The sequence below is a fragment of the Ovis canadensis genome, chromosome 10 (genome assembly GCF_042477335.2).
Source record: "Ovis canadensis isolate MfBH-ARS-UI-01 breed Bighorn chromosome 10, ARS-UI_OviCan_v2, whole genome shotgun sequence".
Taxonomy (NCBI): domain Eukaryota; kingdom Metazoa; phylum Chordata; class Mammalia; order Artiodactyla; family Bovidae; genus Ovis; species Ovis canadensis.
The window spans coordinates 44459215-44487071 of record NC_091254.1 but is presented as its reverse complement, the minus strand read 5'-3'; the positions used below and the strand labels follow the sequence as shown (position 1 = coordinate 44487071).

General features: G+C 39.5%; 2 protein-coding genes across 5 annotated transcripts in view; one reads left to right on the top strand and one right to left on the bottom strand.

Moving 5' to 3' along the window:
* The window catches only part of HMGB1 (high mobility group box 1), a 130098-nt gene extending 129845 nt beyond the window's left edge, over positions 1–253 (bottom strand). Inside the window, exon 1 of one of the 3 annotated variants that reach the window (XM_069601622.1) lies at positions 72–253. The gene's annotated coding sequence lies outside the window, so the exon portion shown is untranslated. Of the gene's footprint in view, positions 1–6 lie in introns of all 3 variants that reach the window. The other 2 variants (XM_069601627.1, XM_069601625.1) reach the window with 2 other exon arrangements.
* On the top strand, positions 180–27857 carry USPL1 (ubiquitin specific peptidase like 1). 2 transcript variants are annotated; one of them, XM_069601618.1, is made up of 9 exons: positions 180–423; positions 3900–4065; positions 4581–4709; positions 7129–7774; positions 11185–11298; positions 15191–15320; positions 18552–18677; positions 22769–22926; positions 24295–27857. In XM_069601618.1, the coding sequence occupies exons 2-9, from the start codon at positions 3967–3969 to the stop codon at positions 26175–26177; spliced, it is 3285 nt and encodes a 1094-aa protein (XP_069457719.1). In that variant the 5' UTR covers positions 180–423; positions 3900–3966; the 3' UTR covers positions 26178–27857. The 2 variants fall into 2 exon arrangements, with proteins under 2 accessions (XP_069457719.1, XP_069457720.1); XM_069601619.1 differs by lacking the exon at positions 3900–4065 and having other exon boundaries at positions 226–423.

Below are 27857 nucleotides of genomic sequence, written 5' to 3'. Positions count from 1 at the left end.
CGTCACCTCCGCCACCCGGACGCTTTCCAGCAGCTTCCAGAAACGTCGCCTCCCCAAACCCAGCCACTCACATATGGCGGGCTCTTGCAGCCACCGGCCCCGCCCCTAGTCGTCGCCGCAGCTACAACTGCGGCTGCGGCGGCCGAGCGGAAAGCCACGCCTCTCTGCGGAGGCCCACCGGAAGTGCTCCCGTCTTCGCCTTCCCTGCCCGGCTCACGCGTTTTCAGGGCCCCCACGCAGAGCCGGAAGGGGAAGTGTTTCGCCGAGGACTCAAACCGGAAGCTGCTTTCCTAGCGGAGGGGCTCGGGGGGAGGAGCGGGCCGAGGAGAACGTGGGTTGAACGTCGCGCACTGGCGTGGGAGCTCCAGTTGGAACGGGAGTTCCGAGCGACCCGGACGCGAGGAAGGGCCGAGCCGGCGGCAGGTAAGAGAAAAGACGGAGTAGCTTCCTTCAGCTTCTGAAATAGGAAAAGCGGATGGAGCTGGGGTGATCTGTGGGGGTACTACGCTGGTTGAAAGGAGGGGCTAGGCTGGTTGGGGGAAAGGCTTGGTGAGTAAGGTGTTAGAGTCACAGATTCATTCGCTTGGACTCAGAGAGGTAAATGCTGAAGAGAAACCAGAGGTCCCCTTATCACCCCCCCCCCCCCCATAAGGACCGTGAATTAACGGAACCCTGCGTCTCCTCGGGTTTCCAAGGTTGGGTTTTGAAACTCACGTCTCCTGGTCTGTGATTCAGGACGGCTGGCTTGGGTACCAGACTTGGGCGCCGAAAGCCAGCCCTAGCCCTCGGCTTCAAGTCTGCTGTGGCCTCACCTTTGACAGCTCGCGTGCCGAGCCCCCTTCCTTGGAGGGAAAGCTTAAACGGGTGTAAGGCCTTATTCGAGCAGTTGGTTCTCTGGGTTTCCCCATTTTGCGCTGGGCTGTGACTTCAGCTTAATTGCTGCTTTCGCTAGCCCCAGGGCCAACTTGACGCTTTGTTGCTGTTACTGGGTCCGTGCTGGGTTAGTACTTGACATTTGGGCTTCTGGAGCGTCAGTGGTTCACAAAAGTAATGAAAAGGGTGGGGGTGGGGAGCGGCTCAAAAAACAAACAAACAAACAAACAAACAAAAAACGGGGAGGGTGAAGTGGAGCAGACGGTAAGACTGGAAAGGCAGTGGTCTCACAGTGCGATGGTATTTAGGTCTTAGCATTGCCCTCAGGTAACCCTGAACGACTGAACACAAACGCATGGAGCGTTTGGACTTTACTGTAATCAGACTGGAGTCATTACTTGATTTCAAGCTGGGCAGCGACCGACTCAGACTTGTTTTTCTTTCATAAAAGCATCACTTTGGCAGTGATAAGGAGTGGAGATGGAGATGAAGACAGAAGTGGGGATTTGAGATGCTTCCAAAGAACTGTCCACAGAATTTGACGACTTTGACTAGAGAACCACTCAAATTTTCTAGTATGTGTGTTTGTAAGCATAGAGGTGCCAAAGTCTAGGAGAAATACAAGCAAAAGGAGCAGGAGCAGCTGGTTTTTTGAAGAGAGGACAATGAGGGCAGTCATTCAGGGATAAATTAAGTTGTAAGAACTACCCCAGGGTTTTCTATCTAGGACCAAGTAAGTTGTATTTGAAAGACTTGAATAGCCTACCTCTGTTTTTTGTTTTTTTTTTTTAATGAATTTTCTTTTGGGGCTTCTGCATATTCAGGATTTCAACCACCAGCTTACCTGTTTTTCCACTGAAATTGTTGGGTGATAGGATCAGGAGAGCAAATTTGAATTCTTATCATGTTTTACTTTAGTAGAGAGAGAACCAGCTGGAAAAGTTTGCTTAATCCCTCAGGCAGATGGAAATTTTCAACAAGGAAGATTTTTTCCAGATACATGGCTTACCAGCCCTTTTTTTTTTTGGAGAATACTGCAGAATGATCCAAGCTATGCTGCCTATTTTCTGCATAATGTATAAAATAGCACTAAGTAGTACTTAAAATTTGGTATGTGTCAGGTGCTAAACATTTTACACACATTGCATTTAATTCTTCAGTTCAGTCGCTCATTCGAGTCCGACTCTGTGACCCCATGAATCACAGCACGCCAGGCCTCCCTGTCCATTACCAACTCCCGGAGTTCACTCAGACTCACGTCCATTGAGTCCGTGATGCCATCCAGCCATCTCATCCTCTATTGTCCCCTACTCCTCCTGCCCCCAATCCCTCCCAGCATCAGAGTCTTTTCCAATGAGTCAACTCTTCGCATGAGGTGGCCGAAGTACTGGAGTTTCAGCTTCAGCATCATTCCTTCCAAAGATATCCCAGGGCTGATCTCTTTCAGAATGAACTGGTTGGATCTCCTTGCAGTCCAAGGGACTCTCAAGAGTCTTCTCCAACACCACAGTTCAAAAGCATCAATTCTTCGGCGCTCAGCTTTCTTCACAATCCAACTCTCACATCCATACATGATTTAATTCTTAGAATCATCTAATTTTCCAAATACAGTTTTGAACCTAAAGCCCGTGCTTTTAGTCACTGTTGAATCCTAAAAGTTTGACTCTTCCTGTATAGTTCCCTTCTGTGAGTAGGTTATAAACAGAACCAGCCAGAGTTAACAAATTGGTGTCCTCCCTGAGGAACTTAAAAGGAGAAGCACTAAACTTGTTTTTTTATCCTTTTGGCAGTGATACTCAGTGGGCCGAATTTGGCCCCCTACCCCCACCCCACCCCTCAGGTTGGCAACATTTGACAGGCATTTGGCAACATCTGGAGATACAGTCACAACTGAGGGGTGGGTGTTGTTGGCCTCTAGCAGTTAGAGGTCAGTGATGCTGCTGAACATCCCCTTAACCCACAGGACAGCCTCCACAACAAACTGATCTGGTCTATGATGTCTGTAATCTTGTGGTTGGGAAACCCTGCTTATGAATGTTTCTTGAGGAATAGCAACTTGAGATTCACTGATGCTTTTCTAAAGAGAATTTTTATTTTTGGAATTATTCCTTGGCTTGAAAGCTGTGTAAAGTATATTCCTGTGAAACAGAATAGCATAACTAGTTACTAAAGTGAATCTGTGAGCCCCAGTTTTCCAAGAGGTGGTTGTCATAGAATCATGGATTCTTAGATATTGGAAAAACGTTTTTCTCGCAAGTATTCTACAGCATCCCTGTGAAGTGGTGATTCACTCTGCCCAGAGTTCTCCTTTATCTAGTTTTCCTTGTATTTTAAATCTGAACTACTGTTAACAATTACTTTCCCTTACACTGAACTCCAGTCTCATAATTTTGACTTGACGGAATGTGATTCTACTCCAGGGGACTACACTCAAAAAACACTTGTTACATGTGTAATTTGTACTATGACAGTGTTTATATTTTTGTTCTGTTACCAATTATTTAATGTTAAATGAAGTACATTATTGTCAGCTTTTAAGAAGTGACACTGTTCTCAGCTGGTGTATTCTTGGTAATTGAAAGCAATAGGAATGTAGGGGGTTCTTTTGTCCTTGTCAGGTAAATAGCACAATGGATCTGGGTTTTATAAAGTACTTTCTTAATATAATGTTGATATATTTGTTTTAAATTGTATATAGACTAAAAACTTAGGTTTTCAAACTCTGGTCGATACAGTTAACTAATAGCTAACTCAATTACAAGTTTTGATGTTTGCTTTTTAATGAGTCTACTATGAAGACTGGTCCTATTGCTGGTCTGTGCCCTCTTCCCGCAAATTTGCTAGATTTATAAATAAATTTAGATATTTTGCTTTCACTTCAAAATAACAATTTTAGAATCTGTTTAACGTAGGATATATAGTTCTCAAAATATACTTAATGTATATCCATCTTCTAAAATAGCATAGCTCTTTTTCAAAGTAAATAGGATTTTTGTTTAATTGTCTATTGACTTTTTTTTTTCCAGGGTTCATTGAGAAATCCTTAGTGCTATTGACATGTTTCAAGGGACATAAATTAGCCAATGACTCGGAATGACGGATTCCCCGAAGAGTGGAAATGGTTTGCCAGTGGTTGGACCAGGGGCTGATATAGGGAAATCTTCACTCCACATGGTGGGGTACTTGGGAAAAGTTAGTGCACTTATTTTTTGCCTCAGTGCAAAGTTGGTTTTTTTCCCTCCTGTTTTTGAGACTTAAATTTGGTTTTAATTTTACCAATTAATTTCTAAAAAAATTGTATCTTCCACGGAAATCTTACAGTAATGGCGAAAGACTGTTTCTGTTTACCTCTCTGTTTCACTGATACGTGAAAGTAGAAAGAAAACACAGACCTTACGGTTTACTGTTTGAAAATGTCGAACATATTTTCAGTAGTAACTGATGTTACTTTTTTTCTTGCAAATAAAACTAATGCTATTCTTAACACCTGCTTTAAAATTTAAAACTAGAATATATTCTTTTTGGAATAATAGCTGTATTAAAGCCTGTATGCATTTCTTTTATTTGCTGTCTTTTAAGATATCTTGCCAGGATGCTTCTAGGTGAAAATTATAAAAAAATTTTCTGGTTACTTTTACATTTAACTTTTTGTAATTTGATGAAATCTGTGAGTGTCTCTATTTTAATTTACTTTTTTTCTCTTTTAGAATTACGATTCAGCTAAAGTTTTATCAGATGGGTATTGCCCTTCTTGTAGGGCGAAGGGAAAGTTAAAAGCCTTAAAGACTTACCGAATTAGTTTTCAAGAATCTGTCTTTTTGTGTGAGGATCTGCAGGTAAAGTATTAATCTTAGATGGTATCAAAGTTTTAGCCTTTTGCTTTTTTCTTCACTGTTTAAATTTGTGCTCATTTTGTAGTTTTTAGATTGTATGTTTTTTAATATGTAGATAATCAAAGTCTCTAGATCTGTCTGGTATACAGTTTTAAATATTCTCTGTTATTTTTCCACTCAGTTTCCTGAATTATTACATGAAGATGTTAAGACTTGTTAGAGGAGGAAATATATTTCAAGATTTTTTTTTTAACCTTATAGGGGTCCTTTAGATGTTGTCACTCTTATCTGTTGGTTTATTAACTTTGGGACTCGCTGAGAAAGTTATTAACCTCTAAATATTATGTACTTAAGAACTCTAGAACTTCTTCATCTTACAAAACTGAAATTCTGTACCCATTGAATAACAACTTCTCCCTGTAGCCCTGGCAACTACCATTCTAATTTGTCTATGAATGTGACTAATCTCTAGGTACCTCATATAAGTGGAATCATACAGTATTTGTCTTTTTGTAATTTTGCTTAATGTAATGACCTCAAAGTTTATCTATATTGTACCATATGACAGGAGTTCTCTTTTTTAAGGCTGCATAACATTCTATTGTGTTAATATGTGTATACCATGTTTTCTTTATCCACTTGTTTGTACATGGACATTTGGTTTGCTTCTACTTCTGGGCTATTGTGAATAATGTAGTGAGTATGGGTGTGCAAATATCTCTTCAAGGTCTTGCTTTCAATTTCTTTGGACAACTTTTTGAGTACAGAATTACCGCTGTTGATTTTAAAGTGTTCTATATCATCTGACATGTGGTAGGGTTAAGGAAGTAATCTCAGGGTATAAAAGTCGAGGATTAAGTTGTTAATGGTGACTGCACAACTAGTTAGTAATAGAAAAATGAAGAACTTGTCCTGTTAAACTAAAGAATTTCTAAACAAGTGCAATATTAGGAATATAGTGTTCACTTGTATAGAAAATGCTATATTTTTAAATGGAGGATTGAGTGCATTTCAGGTTTCCCTCGTAGCTCAGTCAGTAAAGCATCTGCCTGCAGTGCAGGAGACCTGGGTTCAATTCTTGGGTCAGGAAGTTCCCCTGGAGAGGGAAATGGCAATCCACTTCAGTATTCTTGCCTGGAGGATCCCATGAACGGAGGATCATGGGATCATAAGAGTCGGACATCTTTCTTTCTTTCTTTCTTAGTGCATTTCAGTTAGTTGTTGCTGTAAAATGAACTATCTCAAAACTTAGTGACAAAGTGACTTAATGGCTTCACTCATGATTCTGTGGGTTGTCAAGGCCATTCTTAGACTTCCCATTTTGTTGGCTGGTACAGCTAAATTTAGTCTGTGTGGCAGGCTGTGGATGCCAGCTCCCAACTGGGAACTCAAGTCAGGTAGTCAGCAAGAATCTCACTTCTTTTCCACAAGGGTCTCTCCATAAGGCTAATTAGGATCCTTACAGTGCAATAGCTGAAACTAAGAAAGTATCTTCCAGAAAGAGGGCTGTGAGAGGGCAAGTCCAGTCAGCCAGTGCTTCAGGCCTCTGTGTGCATCCTGGTTGTTCATGTCCCATCACAGCTAGTCACATGGCCAAGCCCAAGGCTGTGGCAGGGGGCTGACTCTAGGGCCTGACTACTTGGAGATACAGTTCTTTAGTTCACTAGAGGTCACTGATCTGGCTGTCTGCCATACGTGTATAGAAGAAGGCATGTTTTACATGAAGGCACACAGGATGTGGATTTCTTGCATCTGTCTTTTTTTGTTTGTTTGTTTGTTTGTTTGTTTTTTTTTTGCATCTGTCTTATAAAATGTTTTGCTGGTGTTCAAGCTTAGGGAAAATTCGTTGGTTATTTTAGTGACTTGTTTACACTTTTGCTATTTGGCTGAAATTGTGTTCATGTATGGTGAAGTCATTAAAATTCAGCCAGTTTGATTCTGAGACCCAGTGTGGTTGTAAAATTGGTCCACTGATGTGCTCTTGGGTTAATACTCAGTTTCAAAACTGTGTAACACATTATTCTTTGGAGCTTTTTACGTTGAAACTACTTTTCTAGTTTTTAATGCCACACAGTATACCTATCCCCAAAAGAATAGTACACTCATCATAAAATTTTAGAATTTTTAGTTCATTCAACATTGGATTCTTTGTTAAAGCAAAAATATGTATGTTTTCCTTGTTAACTTACCCTGGTGTAGCTTAGATTAAACACTTGACTATTCAGAGTAACTAGGAAAAAACTAATCTTTTGAGGACTAAAGTTTTGATTAACTGTTTATCCTTGTTCCTTCAAATTTAGATTGATAATATTATATATCCTTTCATATCAAATTAATGCTAGCATTTTATACATATTTTTCATGATATAGAAATGGTAAAGTAAAGCTTGAGCTTATTTGAATTTTTATTTTTTCTTTCTAGTGCATCTATCCTTTAGGCTCTAAATCACTTAATAACTTAATTTCTCCGGGTTTGGAAGATTGTCACACTCCAAATAAGCCTCAAAAGAGAAAGATCTTGGAAACCAACTGTGAAGATTTACCTTTTTTAGCAGATTCCAAAAAGACTAAAAATTATCGAGGCATTGACAGTGAACAAGTTTTGAACAGTAGCCATAATGGAGGAGAATATGATGGAACCTCACCAGGCTTACCTGGTTCACTGTACAGTGGACAGCAGAATCCAGTTAGGACAGCTGATTCCTGGGAGCAGAATGAGGCTTTGGAAGCTGATACTGTTGACATGGCTCCTGAGGAAGATGCTACCATGGTTGATGTTTCTGGAACTGAAGGAACTCGCCCTCAAAATGAAAGATGCACATCTGAACTGGAAAAGCCACTGGAGAGCAAACATACCTCATTTTGCCAGACTTCATGTGTCCAGTGGAAGAACGCACATGCCCTGTGTTGGTTAGACTGTATCCTGTCAGCACTGGTGCACTTGGAAGGGCTGAAAAGCACTGTGACTGACCTGTGCTCTAAAGAGGAGTCCGTGTTCGGGCGGTTGTTTACCAGGTATAATGAAGCCAATAAGCTTCTGCACACCAGTCAGCTGGATGGAGTTAAAGGTTAGTAATAATGTGTTATTTCTCTTTAATTTTAAGAGACTGATATTGAACTTGTCTCATAGCGCGTGAAAAAGATGCTATTCTTACCCATTGTTCTGTGTCGAGACCTGGGAGCAGGGCCCAAAGGGACCATATCGTGAAGCTTGAGATAATACTAGTTGTGTTAGCATGACTGCCCAAAAGGCAGTCTTTTTCAAAAACTAAGAGTAAGGGGTCTGTGGTTATATCTTATCTGTTGGTCAATGGTGGTCAACATCGAGTCCATCAAAGTAAAACTTTGTAAGTTTTTGAGTTGCTGTAAAGTGGAATAAAGAAGTAAGTCGATCACCCATAATCCCACAATTCTCCAAAAATCACTTCACAGTGAGGGATATATATTTATTTTTTCATGAAATGGGATACTCAGGAACTACCTCCAACCCAAGATAAAATATTTGCAGTGGTTTACATGTACCTATATGTTCCTCCCCATGCCATCCTCTACTCCCCCCGAAGGTAATCATCATCCTAAAATGTGTTTTATCATTTCTTCTTTTTAAATAGTTCTTCCTACATATATATGGCTAAGTAATATATTGCCTGATTTAATGTTTTGAACTTTATAAAGATAAACAGTGTATTTTTTCTGGGACTTTTTTTATTTTCTATCAAGATTTATCTGTAAAGCTGCTTGTGTCTGTGGCTCACCTATTTTAATTGCTGTGTAATATTTCCAGTTTGTCAAAATACCAGTTTGTAAGTAAGTAAGTAAAGTAAAGTCACTCAGTCGTGTCTGACTCTTTGTGACCCCGTGGACTGCAGCTTACCAGGCTCCTCAATCCATGGGATTCTCCAGGCAAGAATACTGGAGTGGATTGCCATTTCCTTCTCCAGGAGATCTTCCTGACCCAGGGATCGAACCCGGGTCTCCCGCATTGGAGGCAGACGCTTTAATCTCTGAGCCACTAGGGAAGCCTCATTAGCAGTGCATTTATTCATCTATCATTGGGTTGATTTTTGCCATCATAAATACTGCTGCCGTGACTGTTTTTAGGCCAATCTTTCAGGGCCCAAGAATTTCCCTTGGATCTACCTTAGGACAGACTCTGAGTTCACACAGACTGGATAAAGGCTGATGGTTTTCCAGAGTGGTGGTATCGGTGTGTACTCCCATTAGCAGTATAGATGAGATCTTCCTCATCCATATTTCCTCCCTTGGTTATTTTCACAGGTGGAGATTTTTGCTATTTAGATGATATAAAATGGTCCTGATTTGCTTTTCCCCAATTTTAGAAAGGTTGAACAGCTCTTCCTGTATAGATTGACCCTCTGTTCCCTCTGTGAAGCCTGTCTGTGTCTTATACCTGTTTGTTCTGTTGTCATGTGCTTGCTGATTTGAGCTTTTATATGTCCTTGTTGCTCTATTTATTTATGTCAGATAGCTTGCTACATCTCCCAGTTTGTATCTTGTGCTTTTGCTTTTTTAAAGATCCCTTTTGATGTACAGAAATTGTTCATCTTTCTTTTTGTAGCTAGTAATGTTTGTGGCTTTAAACAGAAATGTTTCCTTTATCCAAGATGAGAAAGTCATTCACCTGTGTTTTCACTGAGAAGTCACAGAGCTTTGCTTTTTACATTGAAATTCTTCGTTCAATGGGAAGTAATTGGGTATGGTGTGTGGTAAGAGATCATTTTTTTTCCCATTGCATAGCCAGTTTTTCTAGCTCCACCTTTTTCCTCAAGTGATCTGCCATGCCCCCTTTGTCATATTCCAGTCTGTGTAAGCAGTTCCTTAGCGCTCAGTTTTGTTCTCTTAGTCACTTTGTCTCTGCACCAGTACCACACTATGTTAATTATTAGGGCTTTCTAGGTCTTGTTGTCCTCATCTTTACTCAATTTGACTTTGATCTTGCAATCTTTTATATAAATCTTATACATTGTTTCCCCATCTTTGAATGTTTTCCTGTCGCTGCACCAGTGCCAGGCTGTTTTAATTATTATGGCCTTTTCCGTCTGGAAGGGGAGACTCCTTACTTTTATGCAGTTTGACCTTGGTTATTCAGTATTTTATTCATCTTTTACAAGATAATTGTCATTGTTATAATATAGTTGTAATTACATTTGTTCCAGCTGCATTACTGTTGATTGTAAGTTTTCTCTTTTTTTCCAGTGTGATCAGATACCAAAAATTCTGGTCAGTGCTCACTTCTTATTACAGGAGACTCCAGATGTTCTCATAGTGAAACGCACAAGCAGTGTGTGATCAGGCTATATGAATTATTTACTTGTAAGAGATTTGAGTGAAAAGATCTAGTAGCCAGAGTCAAGTGCATATGGAGGCTTTTACTCAAAATAATTTTAGTTAATCTTAGTTTCTTAATTTTGCTAATCTTAGTTTTCTGTCAGTAATTTTGAAGACTTTGGGCCCTAAAGAATGTCAAACACATGATCAGGTATGTGCCCCAAGATGTTCATGATAATAGTATTTATAATAGTAAAATAAAGAGAAAAATCTTAACTGTCCAGCGATAGGGAATGGCCAATAAAACTACGGTTCAGTTGGAGTGTAATAACTAGCCTGCAAAGTTTTTAATGAAGCACATTTGTGTAAAAAAAGCAGAATGTGGAGTTGTACAAAATGCGATGATGTCAGTGAAGATCCCTTCATGCCCTCCTTCCTCCCCCTCCCCCAAAAGAGAGTAGAAGGAGGGAAACATACCAAATGTTTGTTTGGGAAGTAATCATAATATTAAGACTCCTTATAAATTTATCTGTTCCTGAGATATAGTTAAGTTCAGTAAAAGTTATAAAGATAAGATTAACTGATTAGAAGTTGTCTTAGCATAAGGAACAATTGCATTGAAAGAAACCGCCTCAGATGTTTCAGAGATGGCCAGAATATTAACATGTAGCTCTTAAGCTAGGCCTGTGATTATTTGGGTGAGAAAAACTTTCACTAAGATTTTACTCCGGCAGAATGATGTTGAGCCAGGCAGTCAGTACTAACGATATTGTGCTGTTAAAAAAGACTGAGAGAATCTATGGTATACTACGGGACTTCCCTGGTAGCTCAGATGGTAAAACATCTGGCTGCAATGCAGGAGACCCTGGGTTTGATTCCTTAGTCGGGAAGATGCCCTGGAGAAGGAATTGGCTACCCACTCCAGTATTCTTGCCTAGAGAATGCCATGGATACCCCATGATGGGCTGCAGTCCATGGGTTCACAAAGAATCAGACACAAGTGAGTTGACTAAGCACATATACGCATGATATACTACAAAGAGAAGAAGAATTAAGAATTTTGTAGTTTTCCATTTTGTCTCTGGATAATTTGTTGGCTGAGAAACTTTCATTTTTGATAATGTGTTAATTGTCTATCGAAAGATATAGGTTGATGAGAAATCAATAATGTTCTATATTTTATTATTAGATGGAGATTGTAAAAAGCTTCCTTCAGAAATATTTGCAAAGATAGAGACCTGTCTGAATGAAGTAAGAGATGAAATTTTTATTAGACTTCAACCTCAGCTTAGATGTACATTAGGTAAGTAATTTGTGGAATTTAACTGTGTTACTCATCTACTGTAAAGACATACTTACATCATAAGGAAATACAATACTGTTTTATTACTTGGGATGATCAGATTCTTGGAAGGGAGAATCTGGGTAGAAACGTATCACTGGTTAAGTCATTCAAGGATGGAGTTGTTTTATATAAATATGCATGCATGTGCTTCTTCCCTTCAGAGTGGATGCAGTTCTCAGAGCCAGGTCAGCACTCAGGGGTTACACCATTGGCTTCTTTCCCTGTCCTTTCCCCCAGTAGACTACCCCAGTCACTCATCTGTTGGGTGGGAGATTCATCCCAGAGGAGCCTTGTCCATAAGATCGCCAGAGTGTAAACTGAGGGGCTCCCATGTTGCATTTTGCGGCCATCAGTTCCCTCCTAGAGTGACCTGAGATGTTTATTCAGGTTCCCTACTTCAGTTCCCAGTTGAATTTTAAAGAGTGGTTTCTTCCCCAGTCTGAATCACCACCCTGCTTATCCCTGCTCATTATAAATGTTTGGAAGATTGTGTCTTGCTCTACTGCTGCCTTGGATGTGGATTTCTGTATAACAGAGAAAGGATGTCTGAAAATTGTGCACTGATAGCAATTGGGCAGGCATGTAGCTCTTCCTGTACAGTAGCATCCTCTCAATGTGTCTGCACTACTCAGTCAGCAGTGAGAGGGGCTACGTTAGTGCTTAAGGTCTTACTAATGAAACCTAACATTTGCTTCTGGGAACACGTTGGAATCTTACAATGTGTGTGTCCTCATTCTGAATATTAACATGTATTCTAAACCACTAAAGAAAGAGAAGTAGAATCTGTACTGGCTTGGAATGTTGGTTACAGTTTTAAGATCAGCCAGACACTTAATCATTTTCATTACTGTTTTTAAAAAAAAATACATTGTAAGCTATCCTCTCTGCTCTCCCTACTCACAGTTTAAGAACTATTACAGCTATTACCCTTTTAATACTCTTTTCCCAATTATTCCTTACCTCACCACAAGGATAACTGCTATCTTCAATTTGATATTTCCTTTCCTTCATTGTATATATATATATATATTTTTTTAAGAAAAAAGCCAGTATTTTATGGTATCTACTTATTTATGTCAGTGTAGAGAGTAATTTAGTCTTTGACTGTTGTGTACCAGGATAGACAGACCAATAGAACAGAATAGAAAGTCCAGGTCCAAACCCGCCCACCTCCCCCTGCCCCACCCCCACTTGGTTTCTTCCTAATGGTGATGGTTGGTTCCTGATTGGCAGGGGAGGGGTTGTGGGTGGGATTAGAGCCCTTCTTCACAGCATAATTAGAAAGAAACTTCCAGTATTCACATAATGGCACCCCACTCCAGTACTCTTGCCTGGAAAATCCCATGGAGGGAGGAGCCTGGAAGGCTGCAGTCCATGGGGTTGCTGAGGGTTGGACACAACTGAGACACTTCACTTTCACTTTTCACGAATTGGAGAAGGAAATGGCAACCCACTCCAGTGTTCTTGCCTGGAGAATCCCAGGGACGGGGGAGCCTGATGGGCTGCTGTCTATGGGGTCGCACAGAGTTGGACACGACTGAAGTGACTTAGCAGTAGCAAACATGAAAAGCAGAATTGTAAAACTTTGGAAGAAAATATAGGTCACTATTTTACTAGAAATTGGTGACTGCAGTTACATCTAAGTTTAAAACCTCTGTGTAAAGACAGAACAAAGGAATAATATCTAGGATATCTTATGAAGAATTCTTGTACATCAGTTTAAAAAAAAAAAAAAGAAAAAACCTGATAGAGAAGTGGCCAGACACATTAATGAGCCAGTAACAGAAGAGGAAACCTGAATAGCTAGACAGCAAGGAGTCACTGAAAAGTTTGCATCCTGATGAACAAGATACTTCAGGGAAACATGCAACCTAGGTACAGATGGTCTCCATCTTTCAGTGGTCCAACTTTTGATTTTTTTCCAGTTTACAGTGGTGTTGAAGAGATAAATGCAATCAGTAGAAACTGCTCTGAGTTTTGAATTGTGATCTTTGCCTAGACTAGTGATAAGCACTATGATACTCACTTGTGATGCTGGGCAGTGGGAGTGAGCTGCAGCTCCCAGCCAGCCATGCGATCACAAGGGTAAACGGCCGATATGCTTACAACCATTCTGGATCCAGTCTAGCATCCTGCTTTTCACTTTCGGTATAGTGTTCAGTAAAGTACATGAGATATCCAGTACTTTATTATAAAATAGACATTGTATTCAGTGATTTTGCCCAACAGTAGGCTAATGTTAAGTGTTTTGAGCATGTTGAAGGTAAGTTCGGCTAAGCTTTGATATTTGGTAGGTTAGGAGGATTAAATGCCTTTTCAGCTTAACGATATTTTCCACGCTGTATAGGTTTATTGGAACATAACCCTGTTGAGGAAGATCTATAGTTGAGCAGGAGTTTGGGTTAAGGCAGCAGAGACAGAGAAACCACTTAATTTAGGTAGGAGGTTATCAAAATTAGAAATAAGCTTTGGTATTGTATGTTTCTCTAATAGGACGCTTTAGACACCTAAAACTGATAATCAAAGGAAAAATAATTAAGATCAATTTAGGAGCTATGTACATTACCTAAAATGGTCTGTAATCATATAACTTATTCAATTGTGTTTTGAGCTCTTTTGTGATAGTTTAATTTGTTGAGAACTATATATTTTTCAGAGCTAAAGATTATGTTGTCATAATGCAATATAGATTATTTACTTTTTCACTTGATATTAGTTTCAACAGAGTAAGTAATTAAAGGCTGATAACTAATTACAAACTCATGCTATACTACACACTCTTTATGCATATGATGTTCATTTTTAGGAGATTAATTTGTTATTTCTGTTTATGAAAATATTTTGTTTTGGATTTGTTTTTTTTTTTTTTTACAAAAATAGCAGTGGGACTATAAAATAACCTTTGTGACAACTGATACTGATAGAGTGGTGCCTAAGACCACTGATCCTTAGGCAGGAAGATCCACTATTCTGCCTTTCAGTACAGGTGACCGAGATGACTCCTCTCAACTGTGTTCCAGACAACTGTAGTTCCAGGGTTGGAGAGAAGCGAACGTCAGAAGTGAGGCTGTCCCAGGGGAGGTAGACGATGGCAGGGCTTGGATTAGTCCTTGGGCCAAATCAGTAAAGCAGCATCTAAGCTTCCCGGAGGATAGAAAGGAGGGAAAGCAATTGGAAGATGAATGTGAGGAGAATCTAAATCCTCCTCCTAACATGCTGCTCTCCAAATTGGAAGATAGAATCCACAGTGCAGCTTTTGTTTTAATGAAAACAAAATTCAGGTATTCTTTAGTTTTAAAGTTGTTGAAGTTTAATTGTTAAAAGATTAAGAAGAGTAGTGGCTGAGGAGTCTGGTTCTGTGAGCCTGGCGCCTACACCACTTTGTAGACAAGAGAGTCAGAGTAGAGATAGCTTTTTTTCATAGTTTTGTCCAACTTGGAAATTATTATCCTACAGTGTTTCTCCAGTTATATTATTCTTAGCATCTGTACCAAACAAATCTACATATTTTTGCTTTGTTTTTATGATGCTTTAGAACTGTCACAGTTATGAGGATTTCTTTTTTCCCAGAGAAAAGCTTATCTGAGGAGACAGTGTGAGTCTTTTGTATCTTTTTCTTAGGTGTTTTCGTAAGTGTCACCAAGACAAATGAAAGATAGTGAGTGTTAATTAAAAAGATGGGCATTTTTAGAAAGTGCTTCGAAAACTTCTCTTGCCCAACTGTGAATAACTTACTCTATCATATATATGTATTCCCATATATTCATACTGTGAATATAGTGAGAAAAGACAATTTGTAATTTTTTTTTCAGTTTATTATGAGCAATAATTTTTCTTTTTCTTCTTCAAGGTGATATGGAAAGCCCTGTGTTTGCATTTCCCCTGCTCTTAAAAATAGAACCCCACATTGAACAGCTCTTCACATACTCTTTTTCTTGGAATTTTGAATGTTCACACTGTGGACACAAGTATCAAAACAGGTTAGTGTTTCTATTTTCTTTAGTGGATTCATTCTGTTGAAAATGTCTCCAAGTAATGAAATATGAAGAAAACTTGCTTCCACTTGTAGCATCGCTGTCTTTACCCTTGATAAAATTTCCTTTTGTGTATTGAAGTTTCTCCACCGCTAAAAGGAAAAAATTGAGCCCCAGTAGCTGCATTATTTACTTGTTTTTTCATACTAAAAGAGTACCAAAAATAATAATAACAAATAAACATAAATGGTTTGATAGATTACTAGAAGGAATTTTGTTAAGTTCTTTAGTGGGAAGTGGGGACTAATGGTGAAGTAGCACAGTCCCCTGCCTCCCCTGCTTCTGCTGGATTCCCCACTGAGTAAGTATGCCTCTTAGAATTCTTTGCAAAGCCATATGTGTTTTGTTTACTCCTATATTAGAGACTAGGGCTTTTGTTTGCTTGTTTTCAACATTGTGGAAACTTGATTTTAGGCTCCCAGAGTGTTGGCAGCAGATCTCAGAGGTAACTTACGCTCTCCCATTCCTTCCCTTAGTCCTATGAAAGAGCCACCACCAGAATCCTTCTACACGTGAACTGTCTCAGCTTTCTACTTCCCTGCTGCCTCTAGGTGAGGATTAGAGAGATCACGATTGTTATACATGACCCTGAGATTGGTACTCAGGACGAAACATGGAGAAGAAAGAAGCTGCAAAGTTATTTTGCTTCCATACACCTGCCATATTAAAAAAATAGAGAAATTAGGTTTTGGAAGAGGAGTCAGGGAGAGAAAATTTATCAGACACGACGCCTTTGCTGTGTCCATATATGAGAAAGTCACTGGCTGGCTGTCAATTAAAACATGACCACGCTGGTTCTGTTGGTCATTTATTCAAACTGTTAAAATAGAGGTAAATCCTTTCCTCTTTTATTGAATTCACCTGTTAATAACCTAGAAAATTTGGAGTCTCCACGTTATTGAATGAATATATGTGAAAAAATATTACTTCAGATATTCATTATCTTAATTGAGACTATTTTCAGGTATTTAAGGATTAGTCAAGGAGAGCTGAGTGTGAGAGAATGCTCTAGGAATTCCAGGCTGTAGAACCAGGAAGCATTTGTTGTTGTTTTTTTTTCAAATCAGTTAAGTCAAAAGGACTAGAACAGAGTTCAGTTCAGTCGCTCAGTCATATCTGACTCTGTGACCCTGTGGACTGCAGCACAGCAGGCTTCCTGTCCATCAGGGAACAGAGTAAGACTTAGCATTTCACTCATACCTAGGACTTAAGTAACTTTGTATGAGTATTAGAACAAACATCTGCTTCTAGGTCTTCTGGCATTGAGTTCTATAAATTATCTGACTTTCTCCTCGTTCGACATATGTGGAAACTGAAACTTGAAAGGGGTTAAATTGACGCCTGAGGTGACAGACTAGTAAGTGGAAGAACTCAGGCTTAGGCTTCCTGTCCCCTCAGACTTGCCTGCTCACTGAGGTATGCTGCCTGATCTCCACCTGGGTCTCAAATAATATAAATACCAGAAACAAGCCTGAAGACAACAGTCAGCTTGATGATAGCTTTTCCGGAATCTGTGTCTCAGTTGTTTGACAGCTTTTCACTGAGCATGTTCTCTGTGCCAGGAACTCAGCAGAAATCATCTTTATTCAGGCCAAATTCAGACAGTTAGTTAGGGAAGTAACATGGAAACATAACAGAGGGCCAGTGACTTAGCAGTTATTTTGATCTCTTGGCTTTGAATACAAAGTGAAAAGTGCATTTTGGAGCCGTATAAAAAAACTATGAGAGCTCAAGGGAAAGAATCCACCAACCACTTGCCCCTCTCCCTTTTTTTCTTTTTTTGTTAAGAGTTTTTTGCTCTAAAAGTAAAAGTAGTTAGAGGGGAAAAGCTTAAAATGAAGTGGCATTTCATTGAAACTTAGTTTCACTTACTCTGGCGGAAGAATATCTGCAAATTTGTTCATTTGTGTGCTGCTGTTTTTAGTGCTAGTTTAAGAGCTTTTGACTTGATTTGGAAGATAGTTTGTGCAGGCAGTTAAAGACCTTGGAGTTGGGCTCCCTGAACTCATTTCATGTCTGTCGGGTTTATCATCTGATGTGTCTCATTTTCCTCATCTGTAAAATGGGGACGAAAAGAGTGCCTGCCACAGGGATGTTTTGGTAGATGAGTTTGGCTTAGTGCCTTATATGTAATACGTGCTCAGGAATGTGAGATGTCATGTGGGGCATTAATGCTTATTTGCTGAGACAAACTCCCTTTTATTAATGAAAAATAGGAGCTTTTACGTAATATTTATCTTTGGAAACTGAGAATGTAGCAGAAATAACAGTGCATTTGTTGATACCTTTATGTGGCTTTGCCTTTAAAATGTTAGCTTCCCTGAGAATTGATCTATTTGTAACAGCCTGTGCTTACCTCACATATAAGTTACTGGTATTTGTTGTTATTTATAAAAGAAGGTGGTGTCTCTTAGATAATAAATAATTGCTCTTTTAAAAACTGTTAATCGAGTTGAATTGTAGTGTGCATCTGTAAAGATCATGTTTGCAGATGCTGTTGCTATCAAATATTCAGGCTTAAAGTGCAAAATTTAGAACTCATGTAAACTGTGAAAACCGTATTTTTTCACAACTGATATTTTTATACTTTAAGAATCAAAATAATTAAGTTGTTGCTATTCCCGAATATATGTTTTTGTAAGTGCCCCTTTTCATTTTTGGTTGTTAGTAATGGATAGCCAGATGGTGAATTTTTTGATTAAGGATGAACTCTTAATACATTTGAAAGCCTTAAAGCAGTGGTCCTTCACTCAGGGCTCTTTCCTGCCCCGTGGGATATTTGGCAGTGTCTGGAGATAGCTAGTTGCTGCAGCTGGAGGCTGTTACGGCCTCTCATGTGTAGAGAGGCCAGGAATGAGGCCCAACATCCTCCAGTGCACAGGTAAAGGCCCTCCAGCGAAGAATAACCCAGTGCAAAATATATAGCAGCGGATTGCCCTTGAGAAACCCTGCCTTTAACATTTTCATCTCATAGCTGAGAAACTATAGATAATTAATGTGGAGAGTCCTTACAGAAAACTTTACTAGGGTAGGGTTAGGAAGGAACATGGACACACTTTTGTGGGAATAGGAAAGTATGAATAAATAAAGGAAAGTGCCTTCTGTTTTAGTCATTGATTTAAGGTAACATGAATGAATTTAACTTAATCAAAATTATGTCTCTCTTTTTTTTAATAGATGTATGAAGAATCTGGTCACCTTTACAAATGTCATCCCTGAGTGGCACCCACTTAAGGCTGCCCATTTTGGTCCGTGTAACAATTGCAACAATAAGTCACAAATAAGAAAAATGGTATTAGAAAAGTGAGTTTAAATTGCCTTACTATTTTTAGAACAAAGTGAATGTGGATTTACTTTTTTTTTCCCCCAGTGTGTAGTATTGAAAGTGGTGACCTCAACTTGCTTTTTAGAAGTTTGAGTTAGCATAGGTTTATGAATTGCCAAAGTGCTTCTCTCTGTCAGGAGCTCTGGTAAGCTGTTCAAGTGACACACCACTGCAGAGCTGACTTAGGGTAATTGTCTGACCCCACACCTACTCTCTCTCCTTTTTTTCTTTGTCTTCTCTCTTTTAAGCTTATTAAACTTTCATTTTCCTCACCTCTCTCAAGTGCCTCAGTTCAGTTCAGTTCAGTCACTCAGTTGTGTCCGACTCTTTGCGACCCCATGGATCGCAGAACGCCAGGCCTCCCTGTCCATCACCAACTCCCAGAGTTCACTCAGACTCGAGTCCATTGAGTCAGTGATGCCATCCAGCCATCTCATCCTCTGTCGTCCCCTTCTCCTCCTGCTCCCAATCCCTCCCAGCATCAGTCGTTTCCAGTGAGTCAACTCTTCGCATGAGGTGGCCAAAGTACTGGAGTTTCAGCTTCAGAATCATTCCTTCCAAAGAAATCCCAGGGCTGATCTCCTTCAGAATGGACTGGTTGGATCTCCTTGCAGTCCAAGGAACTCTTAACACCACAGTTCAAAAGCATCAATTCTTCGGCACTCAGCCTTCTTCACAGTCCAACTCTCACATCCGTATATGACCACAGGAAAAACCATAGCCTTGACTAGATGGACCTTAGTTGGCAAAGTAATGTTTCTGCTTTTGAATATGCTATCTAGGTTGGTCACAACTTTTCTTCCAAGGAGTAAGCATCTTTTAATTTCACGGCTGCAGTCACCATCTGCAGTGATTTTGGAGCCCCCAAAAATAAAGTCTTCCACTGTTTCCACTGTTTCCCCATCTACTTCCCAGGAAGTGATGGGACTGGATGCCATGATCTTCGTTTTCTGAATGTTTAGCTTTAGGCCAAGTTTTTCACTCTCCACTTTCACTTTCATCAGGAGGCGCTTTAGTTCCTCCTCACTTTCTGCCATAAGGGTGGTGTCATCTGCATATCTGAGGTTATTGATATTTCTCCCAGCAATCTTGGGTCCAGCTTGTGTTTCTTCCAGTCCAGCGTTTCTCGTGATGTACTCTGCATAGAAGTTAAATAAGCAGGGTGACAATATACAGCCGTGACGTACTCCTTTTCCTATTTGGAACCAGTCTGTCGTTCCATGTCCAGTTCTAACTGTTGCTTCCTGACCTGCATACAGATTTCTCAAGAGGCAGGTTAGGTGGTCTGGTATTCCCATCTCTTGAAGAATTTTCCACAGTTTATTGTGATCCACACAGTCAAGGCTTTGGCATAGTCAATAAAGCAGAAATAGATGTTTTTCTGGAACTCTCTGGCTTTTTCAGTGATCCAGCGGATGTTGGCAATTTGATCTCTGCTTCCTCTGCCTTTTCTAAAACCAGCTTGAATATCTGGAAGTTCACGGTTCACGTATTGCTGAAGCCTGGCTTGGAGAATTTTGAGCATTAATTTACTAGCAGGTGAGATGAGTGCAATTGTGTGGTAGTTTGAGCATTCTTTGGCATTGCCTTTCTTTGGGATTGGAATGAAAACTGACCTTTTCCAGTCCTGTGGCCACTGCTGAGCTTTCCAAATTTGCTGGCATATTCAGTGCAGCACTTTCACAGCATCATCTTTCAGGATTTGAAACAGCTCAACTGGAATTCCATCACTTCCACTAGCTTTGTTCGTAGTGATGCTTTCCAAGGCCCACTTGACTTCACATTCCAGGAAGTCTGGCTCTAGATGAGTGATCACACCATCATGATTATCAAGTGCCTAGAGTCATTAGAATTCTGGGGTTTCCTTAACCTGGTTTCAAGAACTAAGATGATTCAAAATGAGCCATAGGCTCATCTGTCTGAGTTTCCATCTTCTCCCGAACTTCAGCGTGCTAATTCTTCATCCTTCTGTAAGCTTTCTGCTGCCCTTGAGCAGATATATCTTCATTATATATCACCAAGCCTTCTGTTTTTCCTCAGTGGGCGGACTGATCAGAATTTTCTTTTTTAGTGTTATCAGAAGCTCCATCTCTATAAAAGTTCACAGGTCAGTTCCATGTTTGGAGAAGGCAGTGGCACCCCACTCCAGTACTCTTGCCTGGAAAATCCATGGACAGAGGAGCCTGGTGGACTACAGTCCATGGGACCGCGAAGAGTCAGACACAACTGAGCGACTTCACTTTCGCTTTTCAGTCTGATGCATTGGAGAAGGAAATGGCAACCCACTCCAGTGTTCTTGCCTGGAGAATCCCAGGGACGGGGGAGCCTGGTGGGCTGCCATCTCTGGGGTCACACAGAGTCGGACACAGCTGAAGTGACTTGGCAGCAGCAGCAGCAGTTCCACGTTAGGCAGTTTCTCTCTCTTTTGTTAATGCACTCACACACGTACTTCCTCTGTAACTTTGTCCCTACTTAAAGGACATGTTTTGAGGTTTCATTTGATGTAGTAAAGAACCAGTGATATTAACCTTCTCTTCCTGTTTCCTGATGGCCTTGGATGTGCCAAGAAATCCCTTAGAACCTTTCCTGAAGGTTTTATTTTCACCCAAGTAACAAAATCTCAGTTAATCTACTAGTGCCAAGACCTAAAAGGAGAGAAGAACAGTGTCCCTCCTAGTCCATTTCCAGGCGCCTGCTTTAAACCTTTAAGGTAGCATTCACTTTTGACATTTCAGTGCAGTGTACCTTTGCACCTTTTAAAATATTGAAGACTGGGACTCTCACACCATCACCTGGGCCCCACCTGTGTTTAACCTCTCCCTGTCCTTCCAATATGACTACATTTTTTGGTTAAATCAGTACTTTCATTGTTTATTATGAGTATACATACATCCCGTCTCCTGCCAAGGAGTATAAGTGGTTACGTTTCATCTCTTTCATAGCTCTTTATTTTTCCTGGAGTTATTGATTATGTTTTCATTTGCTTTGTTATATATGCATTGTGAATTTTCTCCAAATTCTTCAAATGCCCATTAATTTTCTAAACACTTAAATGCTTCACAGTTTTTAAATTCTCCCCACTTTTGGCATCGTGGATCAATATGTGGCAAAAAAACAGAATTTATTGATATAGACAGTTTTGCAGGACTTTTTATTTATAGTTACATAAAGACTGGATTATTCTCTAATAGATTGACAAGGAATAATTTACAAATTGTCCCTTGTCAGTTTGGATAATCTACATTTTTGGACACTGATTCAAGTTTATTTCAGCTGAATAAATGTTGATAAGCTAAGTAAGTTTTGACATCTGTTTAAATACCGGGAAAAGAGATATTCAACATTTTTTTGTAAATCCTGAAAGTTCTGTTAAATTTAGTTATCTGAGGCCTATTCTGGATTCTGTTCTCTGGTTTGTCATGTTACTGTAATAGTGTATTTTTGAAATTGCAGATGTTTTGAAATTTATAATAACCAGTATGTTTTCCTTTCTACTTCCTTAGAAATAAACTTTTTGTAAATAGAATTTTAACTTTTAATAGTCTGTCTTACTTCCTGAGAAAACAGAGAAATAGGCCAAATTATTAGCTTATTTGATTTTTTTAAATGTTTATTTGAATATCTTAGGTTTGTTATTTTGTTTCACATATTACCTGTCCCATCTAACAAAAAAGCAGTTAAATTTGGGCACTTGGTGCCAAAGAAAATTCTCAAAGGTCTAGATTTTTTTCTTTTGATTCTGTGAAGTAGTTTTCAAGAGATCTTCTGTAAGCCAAAGCAGTGTTGCAGCTTACAGAGCAAGTTTTGTTTAATGGCCTGTGTTAGAGCTTTATTGCATGACGGTCTCCAACTGTCAGTGACACCATTCTGAGAAGGGTGTACTGTTACACACGTCTTCAAATGGGTTCTCCGTTTCTAATTAAGGCACACATCTGGAGGTTCTCAAGAAAAAGCAGTGCAATTGGCCTTGGGAGTGTTATGTGTGACTCACTTGCCTCAGACCATCTTTTGTGCAGCCAGACACATGGCATCACATTCATTTGACTTCTCTTGCCTTTCTCCCCTACAGAGTCTCTCTCGTATTCATGTTACACTTTGTGGAAGGCTTACCCCATAATGACTTGCAGCGCTATTCATTTCATTCTGAAGGCTGTCTTTATCAAGTAACTTCTGTAATTCAGTACCAAGCAAATAATCATTTTGTCACATGGATTTTAGATGCTGATGGTAAGTGCTTAAACATTTTTCTTTTATGATAATAGGCGTGGGGACTGAACTCTAGTTTGTTGTTCTTTTAAGATAAACGTTGCCTTGACATTCTTTTCTCTCTTCTTGTCCTTGCCTGTTACAGCCCCACTCCTTCTCCTCTACCCCATCACCCTGCTTTAGAATCACTCCTCATGGCTGCCTTTGTTTGTTTATATCAGCATGTTTATGAGTATACACATGCATATGCATATTGCTTTTTTAAAAAGAGATTGAGGTGAGAGACTACTGTTGGTTTATAGTTTGCTATTTTTCACCAAATGTTCTTCCTGGGGATAGTTTGGATATATATCACAATATGCTTATAAAAGCACTTTGCAAATGGAAACTCATAAATATAGATATTACTGTAAAGTTTTACCCTACTTCAGAATTTAGGGGGGGATTAGTTCTCAATAGCTTAAAAAAAAACTTTGGAAAAAAATTATAGTTGTCTAATTGCACTCTAGAGAATGAAAAATCCTCTTCAGAGAGAAGAGGTTAGGTATTTTCCAACTTTGACAAATATATAAAAATTGTATGATTAGCTTATAAAAAATATCCTGGCTCTTCTCTAGAGCAGTGAATCAATCTCTGAGGCTTCAGCCCAAATAGTAATCAGATGGTTCTAACATATGTTTGTGGTGGAGATCCACTGACCTAGGCAAAGAAAATATTCTCAAAGTTTTAATGGGTATAGGATAAGAAGTAGTGGGTTCGGATTGTTTACAAGACTGTATCGACATAAACTTATTTAGCAGATAGTTTTGTTTGGGAGTTTTTGGTGTTTTAGAGGGGGTATTTAATGTCTTTCCCTGTCATTGATCATCTCATCCTTACTTGACAAATGAGAAAACACGAGCTTAGAAATAAGAGCAGACCCCCAAAAACCTAAGCTTTTATTTTTTTCCTAACCACCACCCCCAACAATAAAATAATCAAATTAAATGTTGGTACTTGAGGTAACAAGCTTCATTTATCTTGAAAATTCATATATATGAAAAACCTAATCTATTTTCTGATATTGTTAGATATATCAGGTGATACTGTACTCTCAGTTCCATAAGTTAAAGATACTTCTGTCTTGATTTTTATGAGCATTTTAGAAAAGAGTAAACACTGCCTCAGTTTTTCACATTTCTGGATGTGAGTCCATAACTTTCGTTATCCAAATCCAAGGACGTGACATTCGGCAGAGAAAAATGGTGACATAAGGATAAGGCCATGTTTTCAAGTTCTCTTTTGGTGGGTATTCAGTAATAATAGCAGTTAAAAAGGCCAGAAGAAAGTTACCTAGGATAGTGGTCTGTTGGAATATCTAACCTCTCACTTTCACTCCCCATTCCCCAGGAAGTTGGCTAGAATGTGATGATTTAAAAGGCCTGTGTTCTGAAAGGCATGAGACGTTTCAGGTTCCCGCTTCGGAGATACATATTGTTATTTGGGAAAGAAAAACATCCCAGATGACAGATAAAGCACCTGCCTGCCGTCAACTTAAAAAGACTAGTGACCAGTACACTTTTGGCAACGAGAAGCAAGCGTCTCCAGCAGCATGTTCTACAGGCAAAGCTGCCTCAGCTGAACCGTCTTTAGGAACGCACCCCACGGATGTGTCCATGGTTCCTAATACCCTCTCACAGGATGAAGCCGTAGCTCCTGGACATCATTCTCTTCCAGATCTGAAAGGTTCAGTTGACAGCAGTATCTTACCTTTGACACTTGAAGAAATACAGTCCAACTCTGAAGGTTTTTTATTAGAACACAAACCTGTGGCAGAAAATGTAGGGGTTGTTGAAGCAAACACTTTGCAGTCAGAGGAGCCACTCATAGCTTCTTTAGTGGCCCCATGCGAGGACAAGCTTACCCACAACCAGTCTGTGGATTTAAGCTTTTCATCCCAACTCTTAGCTATGCCATCAGTACAGGTGACTACAGAAGATACCGTAGTTACTCAGCCTGTGAATGACACTCGTGCTGGGGACCTTACACAGCAAGTAAAGTCAGTAGACACTGAGGGTACAGTTGCGCTAGAGAGGAATGCTTCATTGAAACAATGTCTTGTACCAGAAACTGAGAAGTTAAATCCAGAACAACATGTTACATCTCAGGTATCTGATTGGAAGGAAGAAGAAACCACAGCATTTTCTCAAACTGTAATAGCTAAGCCGTTACAGAATCCACCTCTGAAAGAGAAGAAACCATTTGTGGGAAGTTGGGTAAAAGGCTTATTAAGCAAGGGTGTTTCTTTTATGCCCTCTTGTGTTTCAGCTCATAACAGAAACACTGTGACTGATTTGCAGCCTTCAGTTAAGGGGGCAAGTAATTTTGGTGGCTTTCAAACTAAAGGTTCAAGACAAAAGGCCAGCCAGGCCTCCAGGAAAGCTCACAGGAGGGCAGCGAAGCTGCCTCTGGTGAGTAACTCTCCTCCAAGCCGTCAGTCACCAGCCAGCACAGCTTCCCCTCCCCGTGCTGATGGCACTGGTGATTCGGAAGTTTGGAAGAGATGTGAAAGTGCCTCCTGTGGAGCTCACCTCAACCACAGTTCTCATGGAAATGAAAATGGTGTTTTGTCACCAAACCATGGAGACACAATTGAGGGTCAGATTCATAAACTCCGTCTAAAACTTCTTAAAAAACTTAAGGCAAAAAAGAAGAAATTAGCCGCTCTGATGTCTTCCCCCCAAAACGGAACACTTCCAAGTGAACCTTCAGAACAGGTGTCCCATTGTGGGTCTCCAAATGACGGTGAGTCAATAGAAGGCTTGCTAAAAGAACTGCAGCGTCAAATTGACATTGCCGATAATAAATCAGGGTGCGCCACAGTTCCCGGTGTTTCCCCGTACGGTGGTCAGACGCATGAAGAAATTCTAGCAGAATTACTGTCCCCGACCAGTGTGGTTTCAACAGAGCTCTCAGAAAACCGGGAGGCTGACTTCAGGTATTTAGAAATGGGAGATAGTCACATCCCGGCACCAGTTCCCAATGAATTCAACAGTATTCCCCACAACACACATCTGAGGCAGGAGCATAATTACTGCAGCCCCAAGAAAAACCAGAGTGAACTTCAGCCAGATTCACTCACAAATAATGCTTTTATTAGAACATTGAACTCAGAAAGTCCCATGAAGACTGATATTTTTGATGAGTTTTTTTCTGCTTCAGCATTAAATTCTTTAGCAAATGACACATTAGACTTACCTCATTTTGATGAATATCTGTTTGAGAATTGTTGAGTGCTTTTGGCTCTTTTTAGTTTAATATTTATTACTACTCTTGGAAAAATTTACTGTGTTTCTGGGTAGTGTTTGACACACTGGCCTTGTCATGAATAAAATGTAAGCTACTGAAAGTTTTGCCTCTCCAGTTTTCTTACCTGGAGAATCCCATGGACAGAGCAGTCTGGCGGGCTACAGTCATGGGGTCGCAGAGAGTCGGACATGACTGAAGCAGCTTAGCAGTAGCAGCAGCATGCCCATGAAGCCTGTGATCTGTTTCATAAGTTTAAATATTGATGAATGTGTTCTCCTTTTTGGCTTCATTTTGTGGTAGATGAATGAGGATTTGAAAATGTTAAAAATGAAAAGTAGTATATAGTTTCTAGCAATTTGTACAGTTGGGTACACTCAATTTCTACATTTCAAATTTTAGTTTTGTTGGTTCAGGAGAAACACTAGTTGATACAAACTTAAGTGACTGTATATGGTATGTGAGCATGTGACTGCTTTTACTAGTGGTGCTGTGATCTTAGATAAGAGCCTAAGCATGTGTCTTGTACCAGTAGAGTGGTATAGAATGTAAACTCCCCCCCCCAATATAATTTGTTTCCTCTTTCTCTCCTTAAAAAAGATGGCAGGAAACTCATAACTAGAATGTTGCATAATGTTGTGATCAAAAAATGATCTATAAAAGGAAAAAGTAATGCATTTTTGTGTTGATGTGCTAAGAGATTATAAGTATCATCTTTCTCCCCTAAGACACTTATTTCTGTAGCCAAAGTGGAACACACCATCTAACAGTTATGTTTTGGCAGAAATAGTTTCCTTATATGAACCTGTAGCTTCATTTAAACTTCAGGTGCCCAAACAGCACTTCCTGCTGTATTAATTTGAATTAGCAGCAGAGTTACTAAGGTTTAAGGGTGGCCATCTTGGGGAAAGAATACTTTGCTAGGGACTCAGAACTTCAGAATTAATTCATCAGATTTACTTCCAAACCTCCCTCCCTTCCCTTTTTTCTGATTACAAAAGTAACACGTTTATTATAAGGAAAAACTGGGAAAATACAAGGAAACACCAAGATTTCAGAGTATTCATCTTAACATTTAGTGATAATAACTACTGCAGACATTTTCATGTTTTCATGCATTTAGACTTTTAAGAAATAAAAGCTTCTGTTGTACCTGTTTGTTAATGATCTGTGTTCATGTTTAATGAGCATTTTTTCCATCTTTAGTTTTTGACACCTTTCAGATAGCTGTGTAATGTTACATTGTATTACCACTGTTTCATCAATTTATATTTTGAAGTGATTTGTACTGTTTTGTTATTGTTAATTATACTTATTGACAAAAATTTTCACAGATCCAGGTTTTATTTTCTGGGAGTGGAATTGCTGGGTTGAAGAATACGCACTTTTATTTTTGGTCTTGAGTCATTTTGCTGAATCCTCATCAGCACTAAGGAAGTAGCATTGGTTGGGGGAGGGAGAACCTTGGCTCATTTTGGTTATATTTCCATGATGACTAGTGAGGCTGAATATTTACTATAACTCTTAGCTATTGGAGTCTTTGAGGCATTACTTATCCATCCTTTACTTGTTATTAATTATTCATTCAAATATTTCTAGGTTTCTGCTGAATGTCAAGCATTGTTGTAAAGCTGATATAAGGCAATAAAAAAAATAATAAAAGGAAA

What these genes read in the sequence shown, in the direction of transcription:
- USPL1 (XM_069601618.1), top strand. Translation starts at nt 3,967, where the DNA reads ATGACGGATTCCCCGAAGAGTGGAAATGGTTTGCCAGTGGTTGGACCA. An exon ending in GGACACAAGTATCAAAACAG is followed by an intron (nt 15,321 to 18,551) that starts GTTAGTGTTTCT and finishes TTTTTTTAATAG; the next exon opens with ATGTATGAAGAATCTGGTCA. An exon ending in ATGGATTTTAGATGCTGATG is followed by an intron (nt 22,927 to 24,294) that starts GTAAGTGCTTAA and finishes CCCATTCCCCAG; the next exon opens with GAAGTTGGCTAGAATGTGAT.